The sequence below is a fragment of the Oreochromis niloticus genome, linkage group LG11, assembly GCF_001858045.2.
Source record: "Oreochromis niloticus isolate F11D_XX linkage group LG11, O_niloticus_UMD_NMBU, whole genome shotgun sequence".
Classification (NCBI taxonomy): domain Eukaryota; kingdom Metazoa; phylum Chordata; class Actinopteri; order Cichliformes; family Cichlidae; genus Oreochromis; species Oreochromis niloticus.
Window position 1 is genome coordinate 8,814,161 of NC_031976.2, and position 27,200 is coordinate 8,841,360.

A 27,200-nucleotide genomic window follows, 5' to 3' on the forward strand; every position below is an offset into this window, starting at 1 on the left:
CCCGGCTATGCAGACCCCATGTCATTTCCCTGATCCGGGTGGGCGTGCGGACAGTCTCGGGCTAGGTGACCCAGCCGTCCACATCCCCAGCAGACCCTCGGCCCTCTTCTCGGCCTTTGTTCCCCACGTAGTGTGACAGCTCTCACCAAGTGGGTCAATCCCTCCGCCCATGCGGGTTCTGCGGTGCCCGGTGCAGTCCCTCCTGTAGCCCCCGTCTGTGGTGGCCTGGTCAGCTCAGTCAGGGGTTTAGCAGCCCCAGCGCACAGTAACTCTCTCTCTGTAGCCAGCTCCAGGGCCTCCTGAAGGGATTTAGGGTGAGCTAACAGTGTCTGGATCCGCTGCTCATCAGGAAGCAGGGCTTGGAGGAAGTGGTCATAAGCTACTTCGCCCTGGATGGTGGGGGGCATGTGGGCATACGTGCGGTGGACCAGCCCCTCAATGTCATTAGCTAGGTCCCTAATGCATTCTCCTGGTCGTCGGCGGCGGCTGCACAGTTCGGAGCGCAGCAGGCTCGGAGCAGAGCAAGAACCAAACCGCCTCTTCAGAGCCCCGACCAAAGCATCATAATCCCCCCTGCCTTCCGGGCTCAAAAGCAGCAAGCTAGACAGGGCATCGCCAGTAAGGCACATAGCTAGCTGCAGGGATTTCTCTTCAGCAGACCACCCACCAGCCCTGGCCAACAGTTCAAATTGTGCATGAAAAGCTTCCCAGTCAGCCTTGCCATCATACCTGGGGGTCTTCATGGAAGCGTGGAAAGTGCCTCTATGCGTCGGCGTGTCTCTCTCCACACTCTCAGCCGCTGCAGAAGTCCCCAAAGAGCTCCGTCGGCCACCCGAACTGTGAGAAGATTCAAAGCCGGCTTCTCTCGCCATATCCACGGTCGTTTGTCTCACCCGCTCTCTGTGTTCCGCGAACCTCCGGTCCCCGGCGGAGTAGTGGTGTCCGTGAGCTTCTGCTGTAGGTTCACGCTTGATCTTGGAGTAATCCATCGGAAGCATTCCGCAAAGTCCCGCAAAAATCTCCAGCGTCCACAGCCGATGCTGTGAGTCGGGGCGGCACGAGTGCAGATAACTCCGGAGGTGAAGCTTCACTTTCACTTCTGACACCAGTGTAGCATCCCTCCGACAGAAGACACAGACGATCGGCGTTCCGGTTACTGGTGTTTATTCAGAATAGTAACACCGGGCTACTGTGGGCCGTAGCCAGCGCCAAAACAACAGGAAAAAAACGCGCTCTCCAGCAACAAAAACAATCCCCCTCTCTCCTCCTTTTTTCCGCCACCCACACACCATTTTCTAACCCCCGCCCCCCAAACACTCTCAGCCAATCACACACATGCTCTCCTCCAGACTCTCTGTCATTGGTAGCTGATCTGATTGACAGGCCAACCGGCCTCTAGACTACTGCACATTCAAGGACACTCAGTAAATCACCATGCTGCGGGTGTGGTCCAACTATGCCATAAGTAACTGGCAATTCTGAACACAAAACACTGATAACACAAAAGTCAACTAACTTGTAACCCAGTCCGTTACAGTATATACTCCAGGCATGCCAGTACTTCACCTGGACTCTTCTACTACGAAGCCATGATGTTGTAATGGCAGGAGTATGCAGTTTAGGATGAGGCCTTCCCTGATCTAGACATTATCTGAAGGGAGCATGTGTTGTTCTAAAATCATTGGAGAACTTTTTGCTGACAACAGGCCGGATTGTCCTTTTTCCTGCAGCATTCATGTCTTCTAAAAAAGAATTTAACATCTCAATTTATCTGTCCACAGAACACTTTTCCAATTTGCCTTTGCAGTGCTTTTGAAATGTATCCTGCATTTGTGGATGGGACATTGAACTGTGATTAGACAATGATTTCCGGAAGCGTTCCTGATCCCCATGACAGAGCCATGGCTGTTTTAAAAAGCAGTGTCGCCTGAAAATTACAGACATCTTGTACTGACGTTTAGCCTTGTCCCTTGCATACAGAGATTTCTAATCTAATCTCTGATTTAGATCTCATCATGTTTCTGACCTGTTACCAATTAACCAAATTAGTTATAAAATGTTCCTCAAGCTGTTTCTTTTTAGTACCACTTATTTTTCCAGCCTTTATCGTTCCCATCCCAGCTTTCCTGAGACGTTTTGCTGGCATCAAATTTAAAATTAGCTAATACTTTTTAATGAAATACTAAAATCTCTCTGTTTAAACACTTGATTTTTATGTTAAATGGTAAATGGACTGATTCTTATATAGCACTTTTCTACTCAAAGCGCTCTATACAACATGCCTCAATCAACCATTCACACCCACTCATACAAGCACTTCTAAACACAAATGCAACTAATAAACATTAACACTCCGATGAACGCATTGGAGGGCAATTTGGGGTTAACATCTTGCCCAAGGATATTTGGCATGCAGACTGGGGAAGCCAGGAATCGAACCACCAACCTTCCAATCAGTAGCTGATCTGCTCTACCACCTGAGCCACAGCCACCCCATGTTCTACTGTGTGAATTAGATATGGGTTTACCAGATCTGTAAAGAATTGAATTCTATTTTTTTAATAACATTTTTGGAATTGGGGTTGTACTAATTCTCCTAATTTTACACATTTCCTTTATTGTGGGTTTTAGTCTTCTTGCTAAAAAATTCTTTTTTTTCTTCCCTTCTGTTTAACAGTTGTTTCCTTTGAATCAGCAGCTCAACGTTATTAAAGTCTCTTTTTTTAATTGTATACACGTGCATGAGACAGCTTTGGTCTGGTGAGTTCTGTGAGTGCTGGAGAGGACCTGGAGGGGGCTTGTAGATTTGATGCAGGCATGAAGTATTCTGCTCGGGTAAAAACTGCACACACTTCCCTTAGCTCTGAGAGAGGACGGTGGACATTACAAGGCCGAGAACACTTTACGGGTCTGATTCAGAGCCTCAAGGCAAACAAACAAAGTCAGTCAACAAGAATATTAAGCTGTCTAAAGAGCCTTTCTCTGTAAGTGTGGAGCTTGGGTCAGACTCTGTTTATAAAGTGCTTTGCTGGACAAGTTGTTATTGTGAACATTTTTGTCCTGTGTGTGTTGTGAGAGTTTGTTATGATCCAGTAGATATCTAGGCCTTCATACACATCCACACTCACCTTTCTGTATTTGTGATGATCCTCATTGATGTATTTTTTTCGCAAAGCTCTTTACCCTAACCTTTACCATTACAGCTAGTGTGGCTAACTCCAAACCTGAACTGTTACAGATTTTCCATTATACTTCTGTCTTCTATTAATCCGTCATTATTCTTCTCCTCAGGTATTATCCATTATTCTTCCATAGAAAACCTTCCAATGCAATTTTTATTTATTTATATAGTGCCTGCATATAATAACAGTTGCTTCAAGGAGTTTTGCATTGTAAAGTAAAGACTCTACAATGGGCAGGTCATTGAAGAGTCACTATTCTGCTGTATTCCAGCTCTTCAACCTGTTCCAAGCTGTTTATCAGTCTTCACTATTATATGGCTGGGTCAATGGTTCATTGATACTCAGCTTCAAGGTTCCAGAGTTCCAAGTAGAAAACAAGCACAAACACTGATTTTTCCTTCAGCTTTGACTCTATTGTATATGTTTTATTAAATCAGAGCAAATGATTTACTGAAATATCCAGGGAAATAGGGAGGTTTTAAATTTCCAGACAGCACATAGTCCCCTACCCCAAATTGTGTAATTTAAAAACTCTCATCAGGTAAACATCCGTATAAGTTAAAACCTCACAACAGCAGGGATATTTCTAATCTATAGTCACCAAAATATTGAAATCCTTGAAAAATACTTAAAGGGCAAAAACCAAAAAGCACTTTAAATGTCACTGTGAACTTGTTTTGTAAGAGACAATGTTACGGGATATTTTTGTGTATCATATGCATTATCTCAAAAGCATGAGAAGTTTTCCTTTGTATGGTTTAATCTGTATTATAGCGTTATTGTGTATTTTGTGTTAAGAGAATGAATTCCACTCTAATGGATTTTCACATTTACAGTTGCAAATTATGTTCCCACCAATGTACATGTAGGCACTGAAGTTTCAGGTAGGTGGATGGAGACTAATTGGATTAACAAACACCAGGTTTTAATTTATTTATTTTTTCTGTTTCTGTCAAATGGAAAAATCTTCACACACAACCACCTTTGAAAGAGTTATTCATGAATTCACGGTCCGTTTTTCTTACTAGCAGGAGTGTTTGTGTATAGATCTGGGCTGGTCTGAAGGACTTTCAAACTTCCTTTAAAAGCTATAAAAGAACTTTTCACTTAATTTTACCACTGAAATTTCTAACATGTTTTCTCAAAGTGTAGTTCCTCCCTGAAAGCTTAAAGCCGTTGATTGCTTTGTTTCCTTTTCTGTGTATGCTTTAATTTGTGTGTAATCAGCATTTGATGTATTTAAGAGTAACCAGAACTGTTGCATTGTTCTCTAAGCTAACTTCTCTATTCCCCCCCTCACTGCTTATTTGGCATCATGCATTATCAAACTGTAAATTCAGCTGTCAGATTATGGTTGATCTCACTTTCCTTTGCTTGCTGGAGGTAGGTAAAACAGTGATAGTTTCCACAGACTAGCAAACCACACATTTCGTCTTATATACTTTATATTGTTGCAGTTCTGAAGGGCTAAGATAATCAAGCACAATGCAATTTGAATCTGCTGTAAAAACAGGCAAGTGCATTGCCCAAACAGTGTTAGGAAGGTTTATTGACTTGGTGAAGAAACTGCTGGTGCTGCTGGTACTTTTTACTTTGCAAAAGATATGACTAGGTATGTATGCGTGTGAAGTTATTGACCTGGACCAGCTAGTAGAGGCTTTGACCGGGACAAAGATCTGATAACTGCTCCCAGGCTATTCTGTTTCAGCTTAGTTTAACTAAATTTCTTCAATGTCGATGCTTTTTTCATTTGTTTTCTAAGCTTTCTTGCGTCTATTCCTTCTTTCTTCATCATTTGTAAGCTATTACTCTGTCTAAAGTAATTAGGCCTTGTGTAGAACAGTTTATTTGTATAACTTGATTTGATTTTACATTTGTCCCTGCAATCATTAAACCACAACCACCCATAATCCCCTCTGTTTCATGGCCAACACTTAAAAATTTGAGTCTCTTTTATATTGTTTTTTTACTTTGAGGCTAAAACAAAATACCCAGACCAACAGGGGTGATTTTTCCCTTCATCTTTCAAGAATCAAAGAGAACCTCCAAAAGATCAGAGCTTCTTTCTTTAGCCCTGTTAAATCACTCCCCACAGCGATTGTTTAGCAGGCAACAAAACAAACTATCTTTCTACAAGTAGCTACAAAAAAGCCGTGTGTGTGCCACTTTGTGCGTATGTCATAGTTGAGCAACGTTTCTGTTTATGTATGTGTTTGTGTGACAAACTGTGTGGGTGTGTGTATAAGAATCGTATGGATGTATAATGAGTCCAGAGGATAGTTGAGGTAAAAATTAGTGCGTCTGTGCAAGACTGTTGTGATGAAATGTACAGTGGTTGCTAGAATGGCGTTTAGCGTTGTGTTTGTAAGTCTGCAACACACTGCTCAACAGTGGCGTTCAGGATTTTTCTGCACACAAACTGAACTTTTCAACATTTCAGGACAAACCAAAGGTGGATGTTCAGGTTTATGACTGGACTACAATACTGTTTCTGACAAAGTTTTTTTGTCACTTTCTTTATCGCATACCTGCAGCACCACACAACATCACAATCCATCAGCAACCTTCTCCTCATTGAAAGAGGTGCATGCATTTGCACATGTGGTGTAACAGTAGTTACAGTACAGTAGTAATGCAGTACTTGAGCTGCTTTTTTTTTTTTACTAGTTATCTGCTTTAAGTTTAAAATGTAGTCCCAATGCGAAGAAAACTCTGACCTAATGCATTAAATATCAGCTGCTGTGCTGTGAAATCTTGCACATATTAAATAATTCTGTAATAGTGGTTTGTTACATCGTTGTGGGAATGTCTGAATGAAGCTGTGACGGGTATGAATGTAAGACTAACCTATGTCTGAATGACGTTACGTATCCCACTGCAACATGCACCAACTGCTTCTCGCCCGGATTAGTCTTCCTGCTCAAAATGAAAACGACAGCAGCAAAATCATTTGGATGATGTTTAGTGGCACAGATAAAAATGGTGATTAAAATTCAAAGCCACAGTTGTCTCCTTGTTCTTGTTATGATGTGGATTAATTATCAATTAAACACATGATCCCACAAATCTTTACTGGATCTTCGGTGTATCATGGGATGTTACTCTCTGGATGGTGAAATAAATAAACATCATGCTGTGTAAAGACATCCAGTCCTTCTTTGTAAAGCTGTGACGTTCTTCAACAGACGGAGTAAATAAAAATCTAAATAGACATACATACGCAGATATGAGAGGAAAAAAGTCCAGCGGCCAAACAAGCCAAAACAAATGCATACACACTTAAACTGTTATAACTGGAGAACTACTTTAGAACTACTCCTTACAATATTTACATTATTTATGTTTTATTTCATTCAAAATGGTAAATATAAAGGTCAATCAAGTTCAGTAACAAGTTGGTCAGCAGTTTTGGTACTGTGAGAAAGTTCTTCTCTATGAAGCTTTTCAGCGAAAGATTGGATGAAATGCTCTGAAATCTCCAGTAGGTTGCAACATTGACTTTTTGACTTGATCATACATAGTGGGTAAACCACCACCACCATTAGAAGATGACCACATGGGACCCCAAATCAGTACAGAATGAAAACTTCACACTAGCTTGAATTCTCCTGCCTTGGACCTTAAGACTGTCTATAGGACCTTGATTTTGTTGACTTAAAATGTTACTTTCATCTAAAAAGACTGGACCACTGAGCAGCAGTTCAGTACTTAGACACTTGTCTCTGGTTCAGGGGTGGCTTGACATTGGTAATGTGACAGTTTAGCCACATTCCTACCCATCTGTGGCTCTTGTTGCACTGTCTTCATTCCCCGTGTTCTTGAATCGACTTTTCTTGACAGTCCTCTCAAGGCTGCGGTCATCCCTGTTGCTTGTGTGTGCACTTTTTTCTACCACACTTTCCTCTACCACTTAGCTTTCCATTTGCTGCAGCACTGTGAACAGTCAGCCTTTTTTGAAATGACCTTCTGTGGCTCGCCCTGCTTCTGGACGGTGTTGATGATGGTCATCTGGGCCATGTCAAGTTTGCAGTCTTCCCCAAGATTGGGTTTGCATGAACAGAGCTAATTAAGCTACACAGTATTTTTACTGTTTGAGCAGTAATGTGTTGAAAAACTGAATTAAATATACCAGGGTTCAATCAAAATTAAAATCAAAGAAAAGTGTAGCATATGCACTTAGATTGCACCAAAGTTTAATTTTTTGAATTAAATTACAAAAAATAACTTTTCCAGCAATACTTAGATGCAGTCAGGCAACATCAGTATGTGTGCATACATATACATTTCCACATAAGTTTAATATTTATAATTTTGTAATGTACTTGAAGGGGAAAGGAGAATTTGACTATGACTAAAAAAAGGTATTTTTTATCTTCCTGGAAAAATATTTTGTCTTCAGTTTAAGTGCACTAAGAAAGGCAACAATTGAGTGCTTGCTGTCCAGTAATAATGGTCTTATGTTTTTTTACCCACTTCTCCCCCTGAAAATAAAAGCCCCAAATAAAAACAATTTATTTGATCGCTTTTTGAGTCGGTCTCTGCCTCTGCAGGTGCTCTCTGTGAGAGGCAGACAATGATGAGAGGAAGTGGCTGAAAACAAAGAGACCGCCCAGAGACAGTAGAGAGGGATGTAAGAAAAAGGGTAAACATGGGGAAAAAAAAGGAAGAAGAGAGCGCAGAATATGGACGTCTGCAAAAATGGAAATACCTTGGGCAATATGTCAGAGCCATGACTTCTAAGGCTCTGACATTTTGCTAAGGAAATGATCAGTCAGCATACTCTGAGTAAAGGTCTCATCACTGACAGAGTTAAAATGCAAATGCTACCCACAGGACACCTGAATTTGAAACATTTTCAAATGCAGGTCCAAAAATGTTTAAACGGTGACACTTTTCTCACAGTTGAAGTTGCACAGTGTTGCTTTAAGCACTGAATGCTGTCAGCCTGTTTTCATGGGCTCAAATGAAATGGACAGTTTACTCAAAACATGAAAAAGTGTGGCTTTATTTTTCATTGTTTTTTCATTAATTAGAAGATCAAAGCCTGGCTTCGGTTCAAACTCTCATGTTGGCTTTTAAAAAGTACTTCCGTGAACCCCAAGTCGAAGCAGATATGAGTGCAAGTCGTCTTAGCCTGCAAAATGAAAACAAATCCATCTGAGAGACGGCATGAACATTAGGATATCAACAGTTTGGTACATAGTGCTGTGTTTGGCAACAAAAACCGGCCTGGAAATCCTCAAGACACGTGTTGGGTGATCACAGTCATGGTATAGAAAAACCTCTTCACAACAAGGTCATGAAAAATCTCCAGGAGGCAGGAAATTATGTATGAGAAAACTATGAAAACAAACACTCTAATACTAAGTAAAAGACAAAGAAAAAAATTAAGAAAATTTCAAATATGGAGAAAAAGGAGCAACTGAAACTGGCTGCATGCCGGTTGATCCATGTGCACAATAATCAAGTCTACCATAAAGAGAAGAGTGAAAATACAAGGATTTAACACAAGTGGAGCTACTGATCCGTTGGTCATTTTCAGTCACGGCTGCCCAAGAAGATGACCCTAAAGGTGATACTAGCCAAAGTTACGTCAGAGATGAGGGGAACTATTAATGCATAATTTATGCATTTTAATATACTTAAAATGAATTAGCCGTTTAGGAAATGTACGGGCGTATATATAGTCATGAAGCACAGAAACTGTCATGAATTGATACTTGTCCAAATGTGGAAACGCTTCCTCCTTTTTGGTAAGAAAACTAGTCCTAAATAGGTTTTATTCTTTCCTGTAGAACTTTCAAAAAAGTTCCTCTACTCTTCTATTAATCCTTCGTAGAGTCAACAACATTCCTCAACAAAAATGTGCTTTCTCTCATTTCATCCAACACTAAATTGCTGGATGGGGAGACCTTGTAGTATTTGATTTTCTGATATCCTGAATAGACTGTTTTCTGTATGCATTTGAATTGTATCGTGTATAGACTCTCTCTCTCTCTTTTTTTTTAAATGCAGTTTCCTGAACTGAATAGTGCTCGCCATCCCTTTGCAAAGCACTAAAACTGAAGTGGCTCTGAAACCTTGAAATTTTAATTAAAAGGTGAACGGCGGGCACTAACATAAAACTTGAAAAAATGTGAAAGAGCAAAGCTTGTATTGAATTTTGGATCTCCGTGAATAGAAGCTTGACTGAGGAAGCTTGCTTGAATTAAAACTGAAGAAGAAACGCGGCCTATGTAACAAAAACTGCAACCCCATAGCCAACGCATCTATGCACGGCAGACATTCGTAAACGTCTGCTGTGCATGTGTACGCTGCAGCAGTAAATGTGTTCTTTTTCCGCAAAACTAACACAGTTTTACTGGATGAGCTTAAATCAAATGCCTTTACAGCTTGTTTATTGTGAATGGTTAATTGATGTCCACCTTTAATATAGTAAATTTTTTTCTTTTCGTCTGAGTCAATCCATTGAATAACTTCTCTCTCCTTTTCACTCTTCCTCCCTCTGTCTGTGCAGGTAGGGGAGAGACAGCATGTGTTGGTGACAGAGGAGTCATTTGATTCCCAATACTATGTGGCTCACAACAAGTACTACGAACAGGTAAGATTATTGTCCAGATACATTAACAAACGACTCAAGCACAGAGTCCATAAATCGTGTTTGTTTCTCACCGTTTATATATCGAATATATTTCCTAAATGCAATCTCAAGGAGCCAGTGAGGATAACTGTGAGCTGTACCTTTGCTGAATTTAATTATTCTCTACAAAATAAAAAGTATGAATTTTAGTGTGGTAATATTTTAAAAAAATGTCCTATTTTGATAGTGAAAATTTAACCTAAGTGCACTGGCTTTTATGAATAGCTTGTCTGCTAAAGAACCATTTAGCCAAGCTTGCACTGTATGGATCAATAATGATTAAGATGCTCTCCACATACACTTTCCTCCATAGAAAACTATAGCGGAAATTAATCAATAATTTAATGAATATGTTCTTTCAATGTGAAACTTTTCCAACTATTCCTCATTTTAATCCTCAGTTAAGAAGGTTTACTGTGAAGTCTCAGGACTAGTCACATTAGGTGTCAGATGCTTGAGCTTGTATTGAGTAAACTAGGTTAGTTATAATATCAAACACTCTCACAAATACACACATACACCCTGCGGTGGTCATGGCAGCATTTGGAGGCTGATAGCAGCAGTACTATTTTTTTTTGACTGTACTAACATTAAGGTCAGCCCTAAAGACATGAACATTCCATCCTGCAAACTCACACACACATATACCTTTGCGTGGCTTCAAAGACCCTCTCTCAACCTGTGAAAAATTCACTTTAAAACATCTTCAAATAAATCAATTTCCTCCTGCTTTAACCATCATCAGAAACATGTTTGAAGTTATGCTTTTTATTAGCAGGGAGGGCAAAGGATGGTAATAATTTTTCCTCCCTTCCACTTCCCTCTCCTCCCCTCTTCTCCTCCTCCTTTGCACCTTCTTCTGTAGGCTATAAACTTCAGTTACAAGTGTTACTCGGTTCATGTGTGCGTTGCGTGAGTGCGCACTCCTAAATGCGTGCGTGGATTTGTGAATATCTTGGCATGTGTGTCAGCTGACCGTACTTAAGCGCAGTCTCTGACCCTCTTCCGTTGAAATATCCATACTCCTGCTGAACATGCAAACACTTTAAACATTTGCCTAAAATAGTTTGGGACGCTCTAGTGCTGTTAAAACAGACTCCACAGGCAATAGTCCCATAAGTCCTGTAAGTGGTGAGGTGCACACTCCATGAATCACACTTGTCTTGTCAGCACATCAAACAGATGCTCGGTATGAATTAGACTGGGAATGCGGGGAAAGGGAACACCTGGAAATCAGTCATCTTCTTCAAATCATTCCTGAAGAATTTTTGCATTTTTATAGGTGTAAGAGCCCACGTGTAAGACTACAATTTAATTAGCTGCCAGTAACTTGTAGTGGGATGTCGTGCTTCCCATCATTTACAAAGTGATCCCTACTTCTCGTTGCAAAAATAGCCATTTAATAAGTTTGTAACTACAACATTGTCTGATAAAATCAAGCTTTTTTCTCACTTAGGCTACGTCCACACTAGCCCGGATAGATTTGAAAACGGCGGTTTCGTCTGAAAACCCTCCGTGTCCACACGAGCGTTTTCAGTCGTTTTCAGAGAGTTGTGCGTCCACATTGAAACAGCCAGAAACGCTTACGTTCCAGTACTCTGCATGCGTGAAACGCAAGAAGATTCGACCTGCCTCATTTCTGTCTGCCGCTTATTTACTTTCCGGCAAAATGTTGAGGAAAAGCACGTTTTTTTTAAAATGGAATAACAATGAGGTGGAGTTGTTGCTGCGAGTAACACAAAAGTACAAAGTTGCAAAAGCGAGTGAGAATTGAAGAATTTGAAGAAAAGCTATCTGGAGCGTGTACAGACTGATATTAGTCTTTAGTAGGGCTGTCAAAATTGAGAGCAAACAAAGCAACTGCTGTATAACGCCCTCCGCTATCGTAGTTTAATTGGTCACATGACTGCATCATATGACTAACATGCGTCATCGTTTTAGAAACTCTCAGTTTTTGCTCTCCACACTGCGACGCAAAAGCACCATTTTCAAATATATGCGTTTTCCTTCGGGGAAAACGCCGTCTCAGTGTGGACGGGAGGCCAAAACAGAGAGAAAACGATGGACGTAGCCTTAGGTGATGTTTATGAAACGAGTGCTCATAAAGCACTGGCTCTTCCTCTTACACGCTCACTTTTATGGGTCTCACTGCAGACACATTTGTTCTGTTTTAACCCAGGTGTTCATAGCAATAGTAGGTAAGTCACAGGAAAAGGGCATGAAAGGGGTCATGGGCAACAGACTGAAAGTTACAACCAGCTTCATTTGGAATCAGTCTAAAACAGAGAGGTTAATCAACACATGGCAGAGAAAACAAAAGGTGGTGACCTGAAACATGACAGATACACTCAGGAGACATTAACTTGTCCAAAAGGAGCGTTATATGGGACCATTAAGGCAGCTCACTGATCTCCAGTTCATACACATTATACATTACAGATGTTGTGAGTTCAGCCTCACTTTAATTCTTACCATATTGATCCATACAGAGCTAATTATTCTAAAACCTGTGTTATTATTGCTAAAAAGATTGCGTAGCAATAAAAGTGTAAATGGATGGAATAATGGATGATGACAAAGGGAAGTTAAGGTAGTTGAACTGTAAAAGAAACAGTGAGTTTGAGAGGAAAGGAAAGGACAGGAGGAGGATGTGTGGGCTGAAGGAAATGGGGAATAAGGAAGAGAGAGGTGTGAGAGTGAACAAATGGCCTAGTTTCACTTTTACACCATCAGATGGATATCTATCCTGACGGCTGTAATAGGTACCCAACCCACCTGTGTGTGTGTGTGTGTGTGTGTGTGTGTGTGTATCTGTTAGTGTCTGAGTGAGGCAGCAGGAGAGGGGGTTTCCAATGAAATCAGACAAGCTCTTTCATCATTTAATCACTATGTAATGGGCAACGAATGACCCTCACCTACACACACACACAAAGACAGCTATCTCTTCCACAGCCCTGCGGTTTCACCTCTCCACTCACAGTCTGGCTGCTGATAACTTACACGCGCACACACAGCCTCTCTCAGTGGTCAGAGTGTTGAGCAGCAGGTGTGTTGATTGGGCAGACGTCGTGCTGGCTTTGTGTCTGTTTGGCCAGCGCTCCGTCTCCTATCATATTTTACCAGCTGGATGAAGGCTGACAGATTAACACTGAGGCAGGCGCACCCCTGCCATCACACCAGTAACAATCTCTCCTCCAGTTCATACGCTATTCTCTGCTCAGTCAGTGCCTCAGCCCTGCAGAGTGGTGTAATGGTTAGACGGACCACCGGATGATCCGAGTCGGCACGTCAGCGCCTTGCTGAAGCCAATGTGTACAAGACATTGAATTCCCAGCATGTCTGAGGCTGATGACCCAAACTCTGATCTGTCCTTGGAAAGGATTAAGCAAAAACATTACAGGACTTATAGCAGGGACAAGGATCAGTGACATGCCATGTTATTATCATCATTATTTATTTTGTACATCATCTTTATCTTTAATGATGTATAATAATATGCTAACAAGTTCTCAAACAACTTTTTCAAAGGTTATTGTGTAGTGTCAGATGTAAACCATCTAGGTGGATGGATTTACATCTGCTATTATTCTCCTAAGGTGTTCACAAAGCTTGATAGAAATTGTGCCTTCTTTACAAAGAAAGTCACACTTTTGCAGTGATTACTTTTCATAACTGCCTGACATCCTTCAAAAATGCACGCACACCAAATCATTTAATTAGTGTTTACTACATAAAACGACTGAATCTGAAAAGAAGAGCCGAAGAAAGGGAGTAAATCGGCACGATAATCATACACCATACATCATTATCAGCTTGTTGACTTTGTAGCTAGTTTGAAATTGTCTTTGAAGGAAAAAGTATTTTCATACAGTCTTTATTTACAGGAATAAGTCATTAAGAACAAATTCCCTTCCACATGAATCCGTAATTATAACTCTTTGTTTTCCCTTTCCTTCCTGCTGTGATCAGCCAAGATGTGTAGTTGCCATGGTGAAATAATAAGACAAACCAGCAAATCCTTCCCTCTGGTTTAGCGCCCAGCTGTTCCTGTACTTGTCGACCTTGAGGTCTTCCATAAATGGAAGTGAAAGCACTCAGTTGGGGGTTTTTTGTTTGTTTTTTTTTCTGCTGTTGTCGTTGTTGGTTTTTATTGTGAAGCCGAGGACTGGCTAAATCAATATGGAGGTTGACAATGTGAAGAACCAGGGAACATTATCTGGTAGAGTGGATGGTTATATAGGTCTGCTTTTTTATGTCAGTCACAGTAAAGTCTTTTAGTTATCTTCCATGTGCTCCAAAGACAGTGACTAAGTGGCAAACAACAAAATTGTATCCATTATATTCTACCTTAATGTGTTTTTTATTTATGTAATTTTTTGCAGTGATGTCATTTATGATGTCCTCCGATTTGCAGGTGCTGGTACCTAAAAGGGTGGAGTTTAAAGGAAAGATGATTGTGGTGGACATCTATGAGGCAGGAAAACACTTCATGAAAGGCAAACCAGTTGAAGACAGTAAGCCGTTCACTCCTTCCATTGCCATGCCGCTTCAGAAAGGAGAGGTGTCTGGTCTGCTGCAGGTAAGCACATACATGCATGCTTACAGTTACAGTAATTAAATGAATGCCTAGATGTGTCATTGTCTTGTTGGTCACTCATTATGGTGCTATGACATTTTTTTAAAATGGATGCACAAACAGAGATCGTCTTTCAAATATTCATATATACCTTGGACACAAACACACCTGTTCAAAAAATGAAGAACACCAGATGATCACAGTATAACACAATATAAGGTAAACTTCAGGGATATCAGTGTGTCAAGTTACAAAGTATAAATCACTGTGAGTCCATTATCCCTGCTCTGGTGCAAATAAAAATGACAAGTCCACTGGAGAGGCAAAAATAACACGACCCCCAAAAAGGGAAGTTTTGTGCGTGTTGGCTACAGATCAGTGCTCTCTCCTTCTCCCTCCTGACTAATTTCTCTCTACTTTCGCTTTAGGCTAGTGTGCCCATGTGACCGTAGCTACAGCCCATTCAGGCTGCACAAGCAGACCTGCTCCTCCAGGACTGCACTTCTGCACATGCCTTCACAAGAAGTTTTGTGTCTCAGCAGTGTGAAGTCTCATGAGTGTGAAGGAGAGGTGGACATGACCATAGAAGGGCACTGAGCCAGCAACAAGACATGGTATCTGCTGCTTTATGTGATGAGGAACAGGAGGAGACATAAAATGCATGCAGCAGGCTACTTGTGCATGTTACTACTCAGCCTATCAGAATCGGCCTCCGTGAGGGTGGCATGAGCGTTCTTGGCCCTTTATTATGATCTGTGCACAGGAGTGCTCACTGCACGGTGCGAATATGTACACAGCACCGTATGCTAACACAGTAGGTTAATTATGTGCATGTTGTAGGGTTCTTGTAGAGCTCCTCCTGCTCCTCCTTGTACAAAAGAGCAGATTTGGGTCTTGGTGCTGGGTTGATGCACTTTTACAGACCTGTCCAGCTGTTCTTGTGTACGTTATTTACTCCTTATTCTTGAGAGTGTGCTGGGAGACACAAAAAGCTTCTTGCGCCAATGTAAATGTCCTACTGCAAGAAGTGGAACACCTGTGCAATGTGAATGGATTGCAGGTACTTTCCCATAATACCAGGAATGACAAGAAAAGTACCAATGGTCTGTGGCTCCAAAGACACTCTCTTTTTTTATTTTATTTTTATTTTATTTTTGGACATTTGTTTTGTTGTTGACCCTCCAGTGCAAATGCTGTCACTTTAATTTGCACCAAAGCAGGTGAAAGTGATTTACGCTTCCAAAGTGGACACATTTATAGCCCTGAAGTTTAAGTGACTCCATGATATACTTTGATGATCCAGTGTTCCCTTATATTAAGACCACTTCACATGATGTGGTACTACTGGTTCCTGTTCTAATAGCCAACTTGGTGGATAGTGGGAAAATTCCCAAGTGCTCTGAACAAGTCGGCCACAGCATCTTGGAAAACAAGGTTTGTAGGTTGCTCCTTGTAAGCTACACAGTAAGCAAACTGATAGTTATCCAAGGTGGAACAAATAGTGAATCTGAGACGGTGGATTGTGTTGGAAGCAAATGTAATGTGCAGCAGGTACACCTAACATATATATACAGTCACAAAAAATTTTTAAAATCAGGATTAGGGTGCATTCATTGCTCATAAAGTGTGGTGTGGATTCATCTTACACTCAGTTCTCTATGTATTTTGCAAATCAGATGAAGGTCCTACATTGTATCAGTAGTAAGTACAGAAATCTTGGTCCACAGACTCTTTCTTGTGACTGTGCATGTATTTAATCAAATACTGGGGTCTTGTCTTTTTCAATTAGTGAGAGGATCTAGCTCTCACTCTGCGCACTTTCTTTATCAAAACTATTAAAATTTTGTTTACAACAGGCTATTCAAATTGTGTGCACTCAGCAACTGAGTCATGTGTGTATTTATGTGTGTCCATAATTTGAATCTATGCTCAGTCCTGTAGTTTAGGAAGAAGCCCCAGTGTATCATCCGTGAGATAAGTAATTTCAGATAAGCTGCAGGCCGGCTAAACTGTCCTTTTCAACACACACACACACACACACACACACACACACGTACACACAAAACCATGTTAATGTATCTGTTTCACTGCATGTTATTTTTCACTCTGACTAGCTATAGCTTATAGCTCAGGACATGGAGCCACAGAGCAGAATATGATACACTTTCTAATTTCACACTCCATCAGCCTTTACTGCCAGACGTAGAGGGAGGGGAAGAAAGGAACAGACAGAGACATGGTGGGAGGGGGCATGGATGAAGAGGAAAGCAAGCAGAAAGAGAAATGGAGAGCAGAAACTGAGATAAAAAGAAAGGGAAAAGAAGGATTTCACAGGAAGCCAAGTGGCACGTCACTCAGCAGTAAAAAGTTCAGAAGAGGAGACTAGGCCTTGTAAAACTACTAGCTTTATGAGTCCCGCAGGTCATCCAGCACACATGCATTCGCCCCTCACCCAGCTTCATTCTCCAACACTTGCAGTCTTTCAAAAGAAAATCTTACACAATAATCCAGGCCTTATTTTGTTGGGCACTGAAGAAACGTGGATTTTCTTAGTTGCCCATAAATTCATACACACACATCAGATCATACTTCAGGATAGACGAACCAAAATCACCTCAGGCAGCACTAAAAGAAAATGAAAAAATAAAAAAACAACACACCAGTTATCCCTTCAAATGAAACGATGAGCCTGTATAGAACCAGTTTACCCAAACGTCTACTGGTAACTTGTTTTCTCGAAAACCTCTGTAGAGGAGGCAGTTACACTCCAGCATCCCTAAGCTTGATTAAACTCGGATTCATGGAACTTTGACTTGGTTTAACAAGACGGGGACTGTTAGATGTCCATACTTGATCATTATCTTTGCCACAGATGGACCACAGCTCAAACTGTCAACAATCGACTAAGTAATGGTAAAAAAAACAAAAACAAAGAAACAGGGATGCACATATATAAATGGTGTAAATAGTGCAACACAGACTAATTGTGGGTCGATTGTGCTAACTGTTGGAAATATTCACATATTGAATGCCCATTCAGATCCAGGAACAACCCAGCACTCTACCTGCACACTGTTTTTCATGCTTAATGGGCAAATACATATATTTCCAGCTATTCCCTCACCCAAGGTGAAATTCTGGAATGTTTTAAGGTGAGAAGGGAGATAAGGTCACCGAGAAGTAGAAGAGAATTTATGTTAAGAGGTTGAGTTTAACAGAGAGGAAGAAGAGAGAGAATCTTTTGGAATTGCAATAGCTGAACAGCAAACCTTGATATTTTTTTTTGTTATTTATTTATTTATTTTTTTTATATCCCTTTGCGAACAAAACTGATGCTGTGAAGGTTTTTGAGTTTGACTGTTTTGACTGTCTTGATTTGCTGGTACTTGAACAAGTCAAGGACTTAGCAAATGACAACAAAATGTAGAGAATTTATTTGGAGAAGTATTAAATGAACTGCAGGAAGGCAACTAAGAAATCAAGCTAAAAGACAAACAGAGGCAAACATTAGTGTTTGTCGTAATTAAATATTGTGTCTGAACTTGAAAAGTTCCCTTTATGCTTCTCTGCTTTCCATGGCATATTGGTAATTAAGCACTGAGTTATATTAAGTAAAATCTCCAGTGATGCTGACGATCTGCAATCCTGATGACCTGCATTGTCAGCTCTTAATGGTACTGTTGCACTTAAGCGGAGCGTAGTAAGTTATTATTAGTAGTTATTGTACGAGTATATGCGAGACCAATCTTGATGAGATTGGTATGTAGTGATTTTTAATATTATAATTGATGACCAATAGCTTATTTATGTGCCTGCCGTGACAATTAATGGCCTGTGCACAATGCTTTATGTTTGTATGTACTGTAGAGAAAGAGCTGGATAAATGGTATTTGCAAGGTCTTTGACGGCTGTGCGTGTACTCACTCAGTACACAGTTTGCTCGTGTCAATCCCATATGCTCTGGAGCTGCATTAAACTAGAATTACAAATCAAGGCCTACTTTAACAACAAACACGGCTTGGTGTCACTGCATGTGTGCTTGCGAATGCATGAACAACACCAAACTACAGTTGTTAAGCTTTCTTATAGCAGTTCTAATTTTTTACCGATCGAAGTGAACTATGAGAAGAAAAGATAATAAAGAAAATGAAAAAGTTTTGCTTGTGCAAATTTATTTTGCTACGCATTACTTTTATATACAGTGCTGTTCAGTATTCTTAAGCCACACCGTTTCCTTCCCAGGTTCCAGACTTTTTCATTTTTCAAAGTCATCTTGAGCCATATGTCTGTGAAGGTTCTCAGTCATCCAGGTCATCGTAGTCTAAGGAGCTTGGAAAGAAAAGCGTCTGGACTTCTTTAAGTCAAGTCCTTGTACTAAGCCACGTAACGCTGATCTACGAATCGACAAGGCAAAAAAGGCACCTAACTTAAGGAATAAGCCATTTTTGTCTCTACACATAAGAGACAGTGTAGCCATCCATCTTCTTCCTTCTCCCTAGCCACCACCTCCGTCCTGTCCAGGGGAACACCAAGGCGTTCCCAGGCCAGCTGAGAGATATAATCTCTCCAGCCTTTCCTGGGTCTGCCCTGGGGCCTCCTCCCGGTAGGAAATGCCCGGAACAGGAGGCATCCTTGTCAGATGCCCGAACCACCTCAACTGACTCCTTTCGATGTGGAGGAGCAGCGGCTCTACTCTGAGCCCCTCCCAGATGGCCGAACTTCTCACCCTATCCCTAAGGGAAGCCAGCCACCCTTCGGAGGAAGCCCATTTCTGCCGCTTGTATCCGCGATCTCGTTCTTTCGGCCACTACCCACAGCTCGTGACCATAGGTGAGGGTAGGGACGTAGATCGAGACAGTGTAGCAGATAAACAATTTTAAATACTATATTTAGGCATTTATTGTTAGGGGCCTGCTGCAAAAACATGTAATTGTTTTCCCATTTTGTTAGTTGAGTCTATTAAAAATTCCAAAGTTAAGAAAAAAAATTAATATGTCAGTTGAACAGTATCTGTAAGCTATATCCTTTATAAATCCACTAAATGCCTGACACAGGACCCGAGAGATGCATCTGACCCTTCACTTGATACAGTTGACCTACTGTTCAGTGAAGCCTCATCAGAAGTGGTTTCAGTGGCTGTCAAGAAGCCATTCTGTAAGAAACAGTAATGGGGAAAAGGGCTGAGGTAGAAGCGCAGTGGCAGCAGATGGAGTTAGTTATGGAGTGATTAATTAAAATTTGGAATTTTTTGGTTCATATTGTTTTCAATATGTACAAATGAGGTCGAGAGAGAGGTGTGACAGTGAGTGTCTGCAGCTGAGTCCACTGCAGAAAAAGGTGGAGTGTGAGACGAACGAGTGATTGCGGTAAGGCACATATTCACTCCCGTGTCTTGGCAGGGCCTATAATTGCAGGCTTGTGGCAAAAGGAAAAAAAGAGCAGGATAAGAGACGGTGTGTGATGACGTGCATGATAACTGGATGGCTGATAGAAGGAAAGAATCTGAGCTTTGTCATTTCATCTAAGATGCAGAGGAGCAATATAAGGAAAAAAAAAAAAATGAGAAAAAGAAAGTGGCAGATAAGTGGGTGGTTGGGATAGGCAGGGGAAAGGACTGAGGTCTGTAATGTCCAAAGTGAGATATCTTTCATGTCAGAAATGGAGAGAAATGATTGCACAAAAGCCAGCATGTAGTGATGTGTGTGAGTAAGAAGCATCATGGGCAGATGGATAGATGGATGCATTTATAGAAGAATAGGATATGAAAGCCTGCGTGGATAGCTGGGAAAAAGCGACAAATATATTTGGATGAATGTGGCTTAGTTGCCCAAAACTGGTGGATGAGTTAGTTTAATAGGTGCATGGATGTGTGAATATATCAACAATGTATTACAGTTACGGATGGATGAGTAATGTGGATAAATTAATAGTGATCCAAAAGCATCCCAAACTTTTTTTGCGAAGAATGTGTGTCTGTGAAGATGCTTTTATGGACCCGATGAGGCAAAATCCACAGAAAACACAAAACCTCTGTTGGACGTTTTGGTTTTATTGTGTAGCTAATGCCAAAGTGTTGTAAATTGTGTTTTCTTGCTTTAAACACTGGACAAGAAACACTTTTGATTTTCTACAGAGAGAGGAAGAACATCACTTTATGTATAGATCTTTTTGTGTGTATTGTTGAACCTCATGTCGGCCACCTTAAGATCTATAAACTGCTAAGTGTGCTTTTTTTCCACCATGTAATAAAAAGCATTAATCACACCATACTTTTTCTTTTATTGAGATGGATCACATCTTCCTCCTCTCTCCCAGTCTCTCGCTCTCTCTCTCACTGTTACTCTCTCTACACCTGTTAGTCCTTCATTCACAGAAATAGCACTTTCAACATGAGGGGAAGGACAGTAATGAGTCTTTTGGTGAGACACAATAGCAAAGAAAGCACATCATGGTGAAGGAAAAAGTTTCTTCACCAGTCCTCATCCGCAGATGAAATTAAATGATGGGAAGGGGTTGAATGAGAGACACAAAGAGAGAGAGAGACTGGAAAATAAAGCAGGAATGATGGCGAGAGAGTGAGTTAGATGGAGAGATCAAGACTCAGAGAAGCAGCTTGGAGTGCCATATAATAATCAGCTCTTTTCACAGCATATTTCCTCAAGAAGACCAAGAGAATAGAGAGGGAGAAGAAAACTGCTGTGCTCCCTCAAGAGAGTAAATTGACAGCTTGTATGGAAGGCAGAATGTAAAAGGGAGAGATCTGGAGGAGGGAAAGAGGGAAGAATCTAGGTAGTGAACAATGTTCCTCCATAACCACAAATTGGCAGGATAACAGTGAAATTTGCCAGCTTTTCCTCTCTCTCTCCTTCTTTACGTTCGATGTAAATTCCCAGCAAGAGAAGGCATCTGGTCAGTTTGTAGTTTTTGAAATAGATCTTCTAAATGCAACTAGGAAAAAAGGGGTTTTAGTACAGAGCGTGTGGGTGGGATTGCCTTTGCTTTGCATCATAATGTTTATAGTACGTAAACTCAGACACACTTGCATATAGCAGTAGTCAATGGTAAAAAGAAGCTTATACACACATGTTGATTCTTATACGTGCACATTTCTAAGCACATACTTGCGTGTGCTGTCTCCCCCCAGTGTGCCTGGCAGACTCGACTGGCCGCGGGCTGTATGAGGCACTTCTTTTACACACACGCAATCATCACATAAACAAAACAGAAGCATTCGTGATGCACACAGAGTCAGTATTTCTCTGTAGGAGTTCACTTTTCTGTATTTGTTCCTCTGGACTGACGTGCAATTGTTGTGAGTTCTTGCTTTGATGTTGCGTTATCCTCACGTGTTGTCATCTGCTTTGTCAAGAAAGAAGCCAAAATCAAAGATCGGGATGTAATTTTCTGGTCAGGGAACGGTTAATCCTCTGAAATTGGTCTATTTTTAAACCTTATATTTAAAATGTCAAAGGGTTTTGCTTGGCCTTTGCTTCACTTTGTTTACTCTAATAGCAGATCATTTGTTTTGCCTTCAAAACAGCAGGGATCGTTATTTTTAAGCATTTCATTTAGCGTGTCAAGTTACATTACAGCGGCTCCACTTAAGAGCAAAATGTTACGCCATCAAAATATCAGTCAGGTGTGTTTTCTGTGTTCCAGCCTAATATGTCAGATTGCATTGCAAATCCTCATTCTGCTTCATAATGTCAAAGAGTTCAAACAGCTTTTAATATTTGAACCACGGGTGGAAAATGTAAATGCAAAAAAGAAACGAACTCCTAAACCGGTTTGTGTGAAAGAGGAACGATCTGTTCAGTTTAGAGCAGTCTTTATGTTTTAGCATGCTTTCATAGCCATAACCAAGCGTGGGCATTGTAAACAAACACCACTACATTTTTAAGTGTCTCATCCATGTCTTGTGTTTTATTTATAAGTGTGTCCTCCTCTTGAGCTTAGTGTGTCATCTCGGTGTTACAGACGCTACATAGAGAAGGATTACTAATCACCTTTTATCCTATGATGCAATATTTCTGTCCAGATAGAAAGCGTTTCTTCCAGGATGACAGAGCACAAGGCAGAAGTGGGGGTGGAGGGCAGAAAGCAATGATTTGATGGCAGTAATATGTGTCAAAAAGTTATTGATTTATGAGATTTGTCCATTTTTTTTATTAGTATTATACGTGAGAGCTGTTAACTACTTTAACCGTTATCCTTTTTTTGGAAATTTAAAACAGAAAATACCAAAACCATAAAATAATGCAAGTGGATATCTGTAGTGGACACAAGGAACGGAAATTAGTACAAAGACTGAGAGAAGTCAGTGCTAAGACAGCACAGTCAAATAGATAAAACACGGGGGAATTAAAGAAACATCCATATCAAGTTGACAACTTAATGTAGCACCAATGATAACAGAGGCGTTTCCAGGGAGACACAAAAATTGAGCAATACAGCTACGCTTTCTGACATGTCAGCTCATTTTCCAACACCACTAACAAGTCCAGCATCTTCAAAAGGTATAAAGCATTGAACAGCAAGGTGGCTAAAGCATTATCCCAGCCCATCTTTTATTCTGTCTTTTTCTCCCCCCAACAAGAAAACATTCCCAAAACACCACTCGTGCTCTTGTCTTTTCTTTTGGCATGTTGTTTGTACCTTTTTCATGGAAACTGGCACATTTCTCTTGTGCGTTCTCTTTTTAGTACTAGTCTTTTCACTTTAACACTGACCTTTTATCCCACCATTTGCTCATTTAAAATTTATGTGTGTATCTGCAAATGCTATTTTGCTGTTATGTCTGTGTACTTTTCCCAGTACCTGAAAACATGTGCCTTTTTCCCCTGTTTGTCTGTGTGTGACTGCCTGCCATGTGTTTGATCAGTCATGTGTTTGCACACCCAACACTATAGTGTAGCACATGTAGTGCTCTTCTGTATTTAGTTACAGTAACTGTAAACTGTGCAAACCATATGTGTTTGTGTCTCTGTGTGAACAGCTTTATAGACAAGTGTTGTATACACTCTATACAAGCAATGACTGTATGTAGACCAAGATGTGTGTGTCATGGTGTTTTAATGACAAGTTATCATTAGTCCTGCAGTGATAGAAGCTGGTTAGGGCTTGAGTGTCCGTACCAAATCTCTTGAGATCATTTTGATTAAAGTTAATGTCTATTAGTGTGGTAATTATGTTACAAATTGCATTCCAATACAGATTGTTTCTGACAACTTACTCTACAACTGTGGAAACAACCAACACAATTAAAAACACACACACATAAAAATCACATCACAGAAAACTCTTACCTTTAGTTTTGAAAACATTTTGTAGACTGTGTTTAGAATAGAACTGATTAGTTTCCATTGATTGGCTGTGATTTTCTGAGCCATTGTGGGATAAAAGTGAGTCTGCACAACAGTTTGGCCCAAACATTTTTTTGACAATGACACAATTTTTACACTGTGGGATTGTGGTGTTCAGGCTTTTCTTAAGAGGGTGACTCAAAAGTAATTGGGCAGATTAGCATAAATTAACAAAACACTGAGTTGACTAAGCAGTTTATAAATTGATGGACTGATTGATGTATCGTCCATTTTTGCTTTTTATCAAGAGTCCTTTGGAGGCAAAGTCTATTTTAAGTGTGGTACTTACTTAAAGGCCTGAAGTGCAGCTATCCACTGTTGAAAGTTGATTTATTGATATAAATGATGACATTTTGACTAGAGAGTATAGACATCAGTAATAACACAATAAATAACCCCAAAAATTGATGGCAAAATGTCAAAAGTGAATGGCTAACTTTAACCAAGTTTGAATAGAGGTAAATGCTAAAAGTTGACTAGTTATAGTTCAGTTACAGAAAGCTTCAATTAATTGTTGATGTCAAGAAATAGCATCCTTATCAGCAGTGGTGATTTGCAGACATTTTTAGTAAGAACTAGGGTTTCCCCTGGGGTTGGAAGCTTTGCAAAGGCAGGAGGGTCACACTACACTGCCAGCCCTCAGCAGCATAGCTGTTAGTGCTCTAGCTTTGCTGCCCTGAGACTTTCACACATTAGGGTAAATCACTCTTTCCATCTTTGGTTTTAGATTAATGACCTTTTGGTGAGAAAAAAATCTGTCTAATTTGCAATTCCTCCTTTTTTCCCGACTGTCCCTATTTTCTGTTGTAAATACAGCTACAGCACACTGTGATTGTCATCATGGCTTTGTTGAATCAGCCGTGACTAAGGAGCCTGTTACAGTATCTGTTTATGCGCGCACGCACCAACTTCCATGGTCTGTGTGTGTCTAGAGTGACACTGACAGCTGGTGAGGATCATGTGAGAAATGTGACCATTGTGCACTGTGCTTCCTGGCTCTCGTGATGTGTTGTGCATTTCACAGTGTGTGTTTTTGTGCGAATATGTCAGTGTATTGGCAAAGGCTGCAGCAGACGCGCAGGCAGATTTTGTTTTAAAAAAGGTGCATATGTGGAACTGGAGCAAGAGTTTTGGTTTTCTGTTTTTTTCCCGCTCGCTCTCTCTTTCTTTTTCTCCAAGAAACAGACATTTGAGAAGCCTTAGACCTTGAGGGAAAAGTATCTAGCTGTGCTAGCCAGTCTGTACTCCTGGTGTAGTGTTAGATGATTTTCAGGGGGATTATTTTGCTGTGTTCTACTGCTGTGAGCAGAGAGACAGACATTATCTACCACAGGTCTCCACATGTACACACACACTCACTCACAAATGCCAGCTGTCTTTCTCACAGAAATGCACAAACTCAGCATGCCAGCTAGCAGGTGGTAAACTATCACTGAAAGCCACATCTCTTTTTTTTGGGGGGGGGGGGGGGCTCCCTATCTTGCGCTTCTCATTTCTTCTCAGTTTTTCCTTCTCTCCTCTCTGCTCTTCTGCTCCGCTGCTTCCTACTGTGCTGACACGCACCTACTGGCACTTGGATTTTCACTTATCCCTCTTACTAGTAATAGATTTTCGAATGTACTGTTCAGTGTCTCTTCTGGCACCCCATTGTTAAAAGACACCTGCAGAGAGACAGATAAATAGAAGCATAGAGGAGAAGGTGGTGTTCTTGGCCTATCAGCATATTTATTTCTCTTTCATTAGTCCTTTACGCTTTATAAACTTCTTCTTTTGTCACAGTGGTAATTAAATATTTACTTTGTCTTGTAACTTTTTCCTCATCTGCCATGTCTTTTCTTTTAAAACCTATCTGTGACAGAAGAAGGACCCACACACCCGCCGTTGCAAGGTGACGGGTCTTTATTGATAAGGGTTTTTTGGGCACACATGCTTTTCAGCTGCCCTCTCTGCCCAGTGTGGTGTGCACGGCCAAACTATCACTACTATCCCTAATAATACTATATTACCATACTAACAATACTTAGCATGTATCTTCACAGAAAAGAACTTTATAAATATGATGTTCTGGATGAGAGAGGATGGGTGATCCAAATCTGAATGAGGTTCATCCATCATGATACAATTCTCATAGTCATGAGGCTCTGCCACTGTACCTGAATGCATGTTTATTGTTTTCAAGCATCTTTAAAAACAAAACAGCGTATCACTTTGCCATTAGGGAGTCAAGCTGTGATCCTAACATTAAGCAAATGTGGCTGCGTCAGCTAGTCGACTGTTACAGATTCTCTCTCGAATCATTGTCTGAAGTTACTGTAAGTGACTTAGAGATGTGTCACCTAGGCGTTGTCGGTTATAGTATCCATTCACCATTGTGTGCCCGTAACAGAGGAACCCATTCATGACAGTGTGTTCAGGAAAAGAGTGGGTGGCAAGGTAGCATTCACAACCTCCAGCAAGTAGAGGGGAGCGAGAGTAATGCGGAGGATAGAGAGGCAGAGGACAGACACTGTGCGGCTGCTCACTCACGCAGCCATGTGCATGCAACACGTGTAGGCGTGCAGTGATGCTCAGTTTCATATGAATATATAGTGTACATGCAGGTAGGTGTTTGTAGTTAACAAAGTTTGCCATTGTTTTGCTCTCAGTCCAGGGGTAAAAACTATGTTAGGTTTGTATGTAAAGTCTGAGTTGATTTCTGTAGTCTCTTTTTATTTTGGATTCTTTCTTTGTTGGCCTAAAGCTTGAAAGGTACGGAAAATTGGAAACACCACTTATTACGTGTTAAAGAGACGAGGAATATGAAGATGATGGCATATTTTAAACCATGCACCAAGCAGGAGGAAACGTACACGAACAAGGACATTTGGATCGATTGTCTCCCTGTCTTCCTCTTCTTGCAATTTGTTTAAGGCTGAAATTAAAAGTACCACACCGTGAAGGATTATTTATTTATAAAGCAATCAATTAATTAGCCTAGCTTCAAATCACACCTAAGGTCTCCGCTCTCATACATTACAATAAAATCATATAAATGTGTAATCAAACAGAATGATGATCAATGACGGTGGGTGGAGGCCAGAGAGAAATTGGGCTAGTGATTAATATTCAGTGTTACTAACTGAATTATTACAGCTATCAAGGCCTGAAATGAGTTTTTGATGTTTTTCTCGCCACAAACTGCATTTTTGAACGTCACGTGATCATGTACATTGTTGAAATGTTTCATGCCAAACATGGAAATTGCTAAATCTAACTTTAAAAAAATGCTTTGGATCAGGAGTGGGTAACCTGACTAACATAATGAGATAACAAATGTAAATGAAGGACTGCACACTGAACATATATTACATATTTACCTATGTAAATATTAGAAATCAGTCTAACGGATAAAAGCCTTTTATGAACGTTCACAAAATATTGAAACAGACAGTAGTTGGAGA

The 27,200-nt window shown here is 40.6% G+C and overlaps 1 protein-coding gene across 1 annotated transcript in view; it reads left to right on the forward strand.

Annotated features, from left to right (window-relative positions):
* cdkal1 (CDK5 regulatory subunit associated protein 1-like 1) overlaps positions 1–27,200 on the forward strand; it is a 242,918-nt gene that overhangs the window by 212,087 nt on the left and 3,631 nt on the right. The window contains exons 13-14 of the mRNA XM_005450542.4: positions 9,700–9,783; positions 14,237–14,401. Of these exons, the coding sequence (XP_005450599.1) occupies positions 9,700–9,783; positions 14,237–14,401 (249 nt within the window). The remainder of the gene's footprint in view (positions 1–9,699; positions 9,784–14,236; positions 14,402–27,200) is intronic.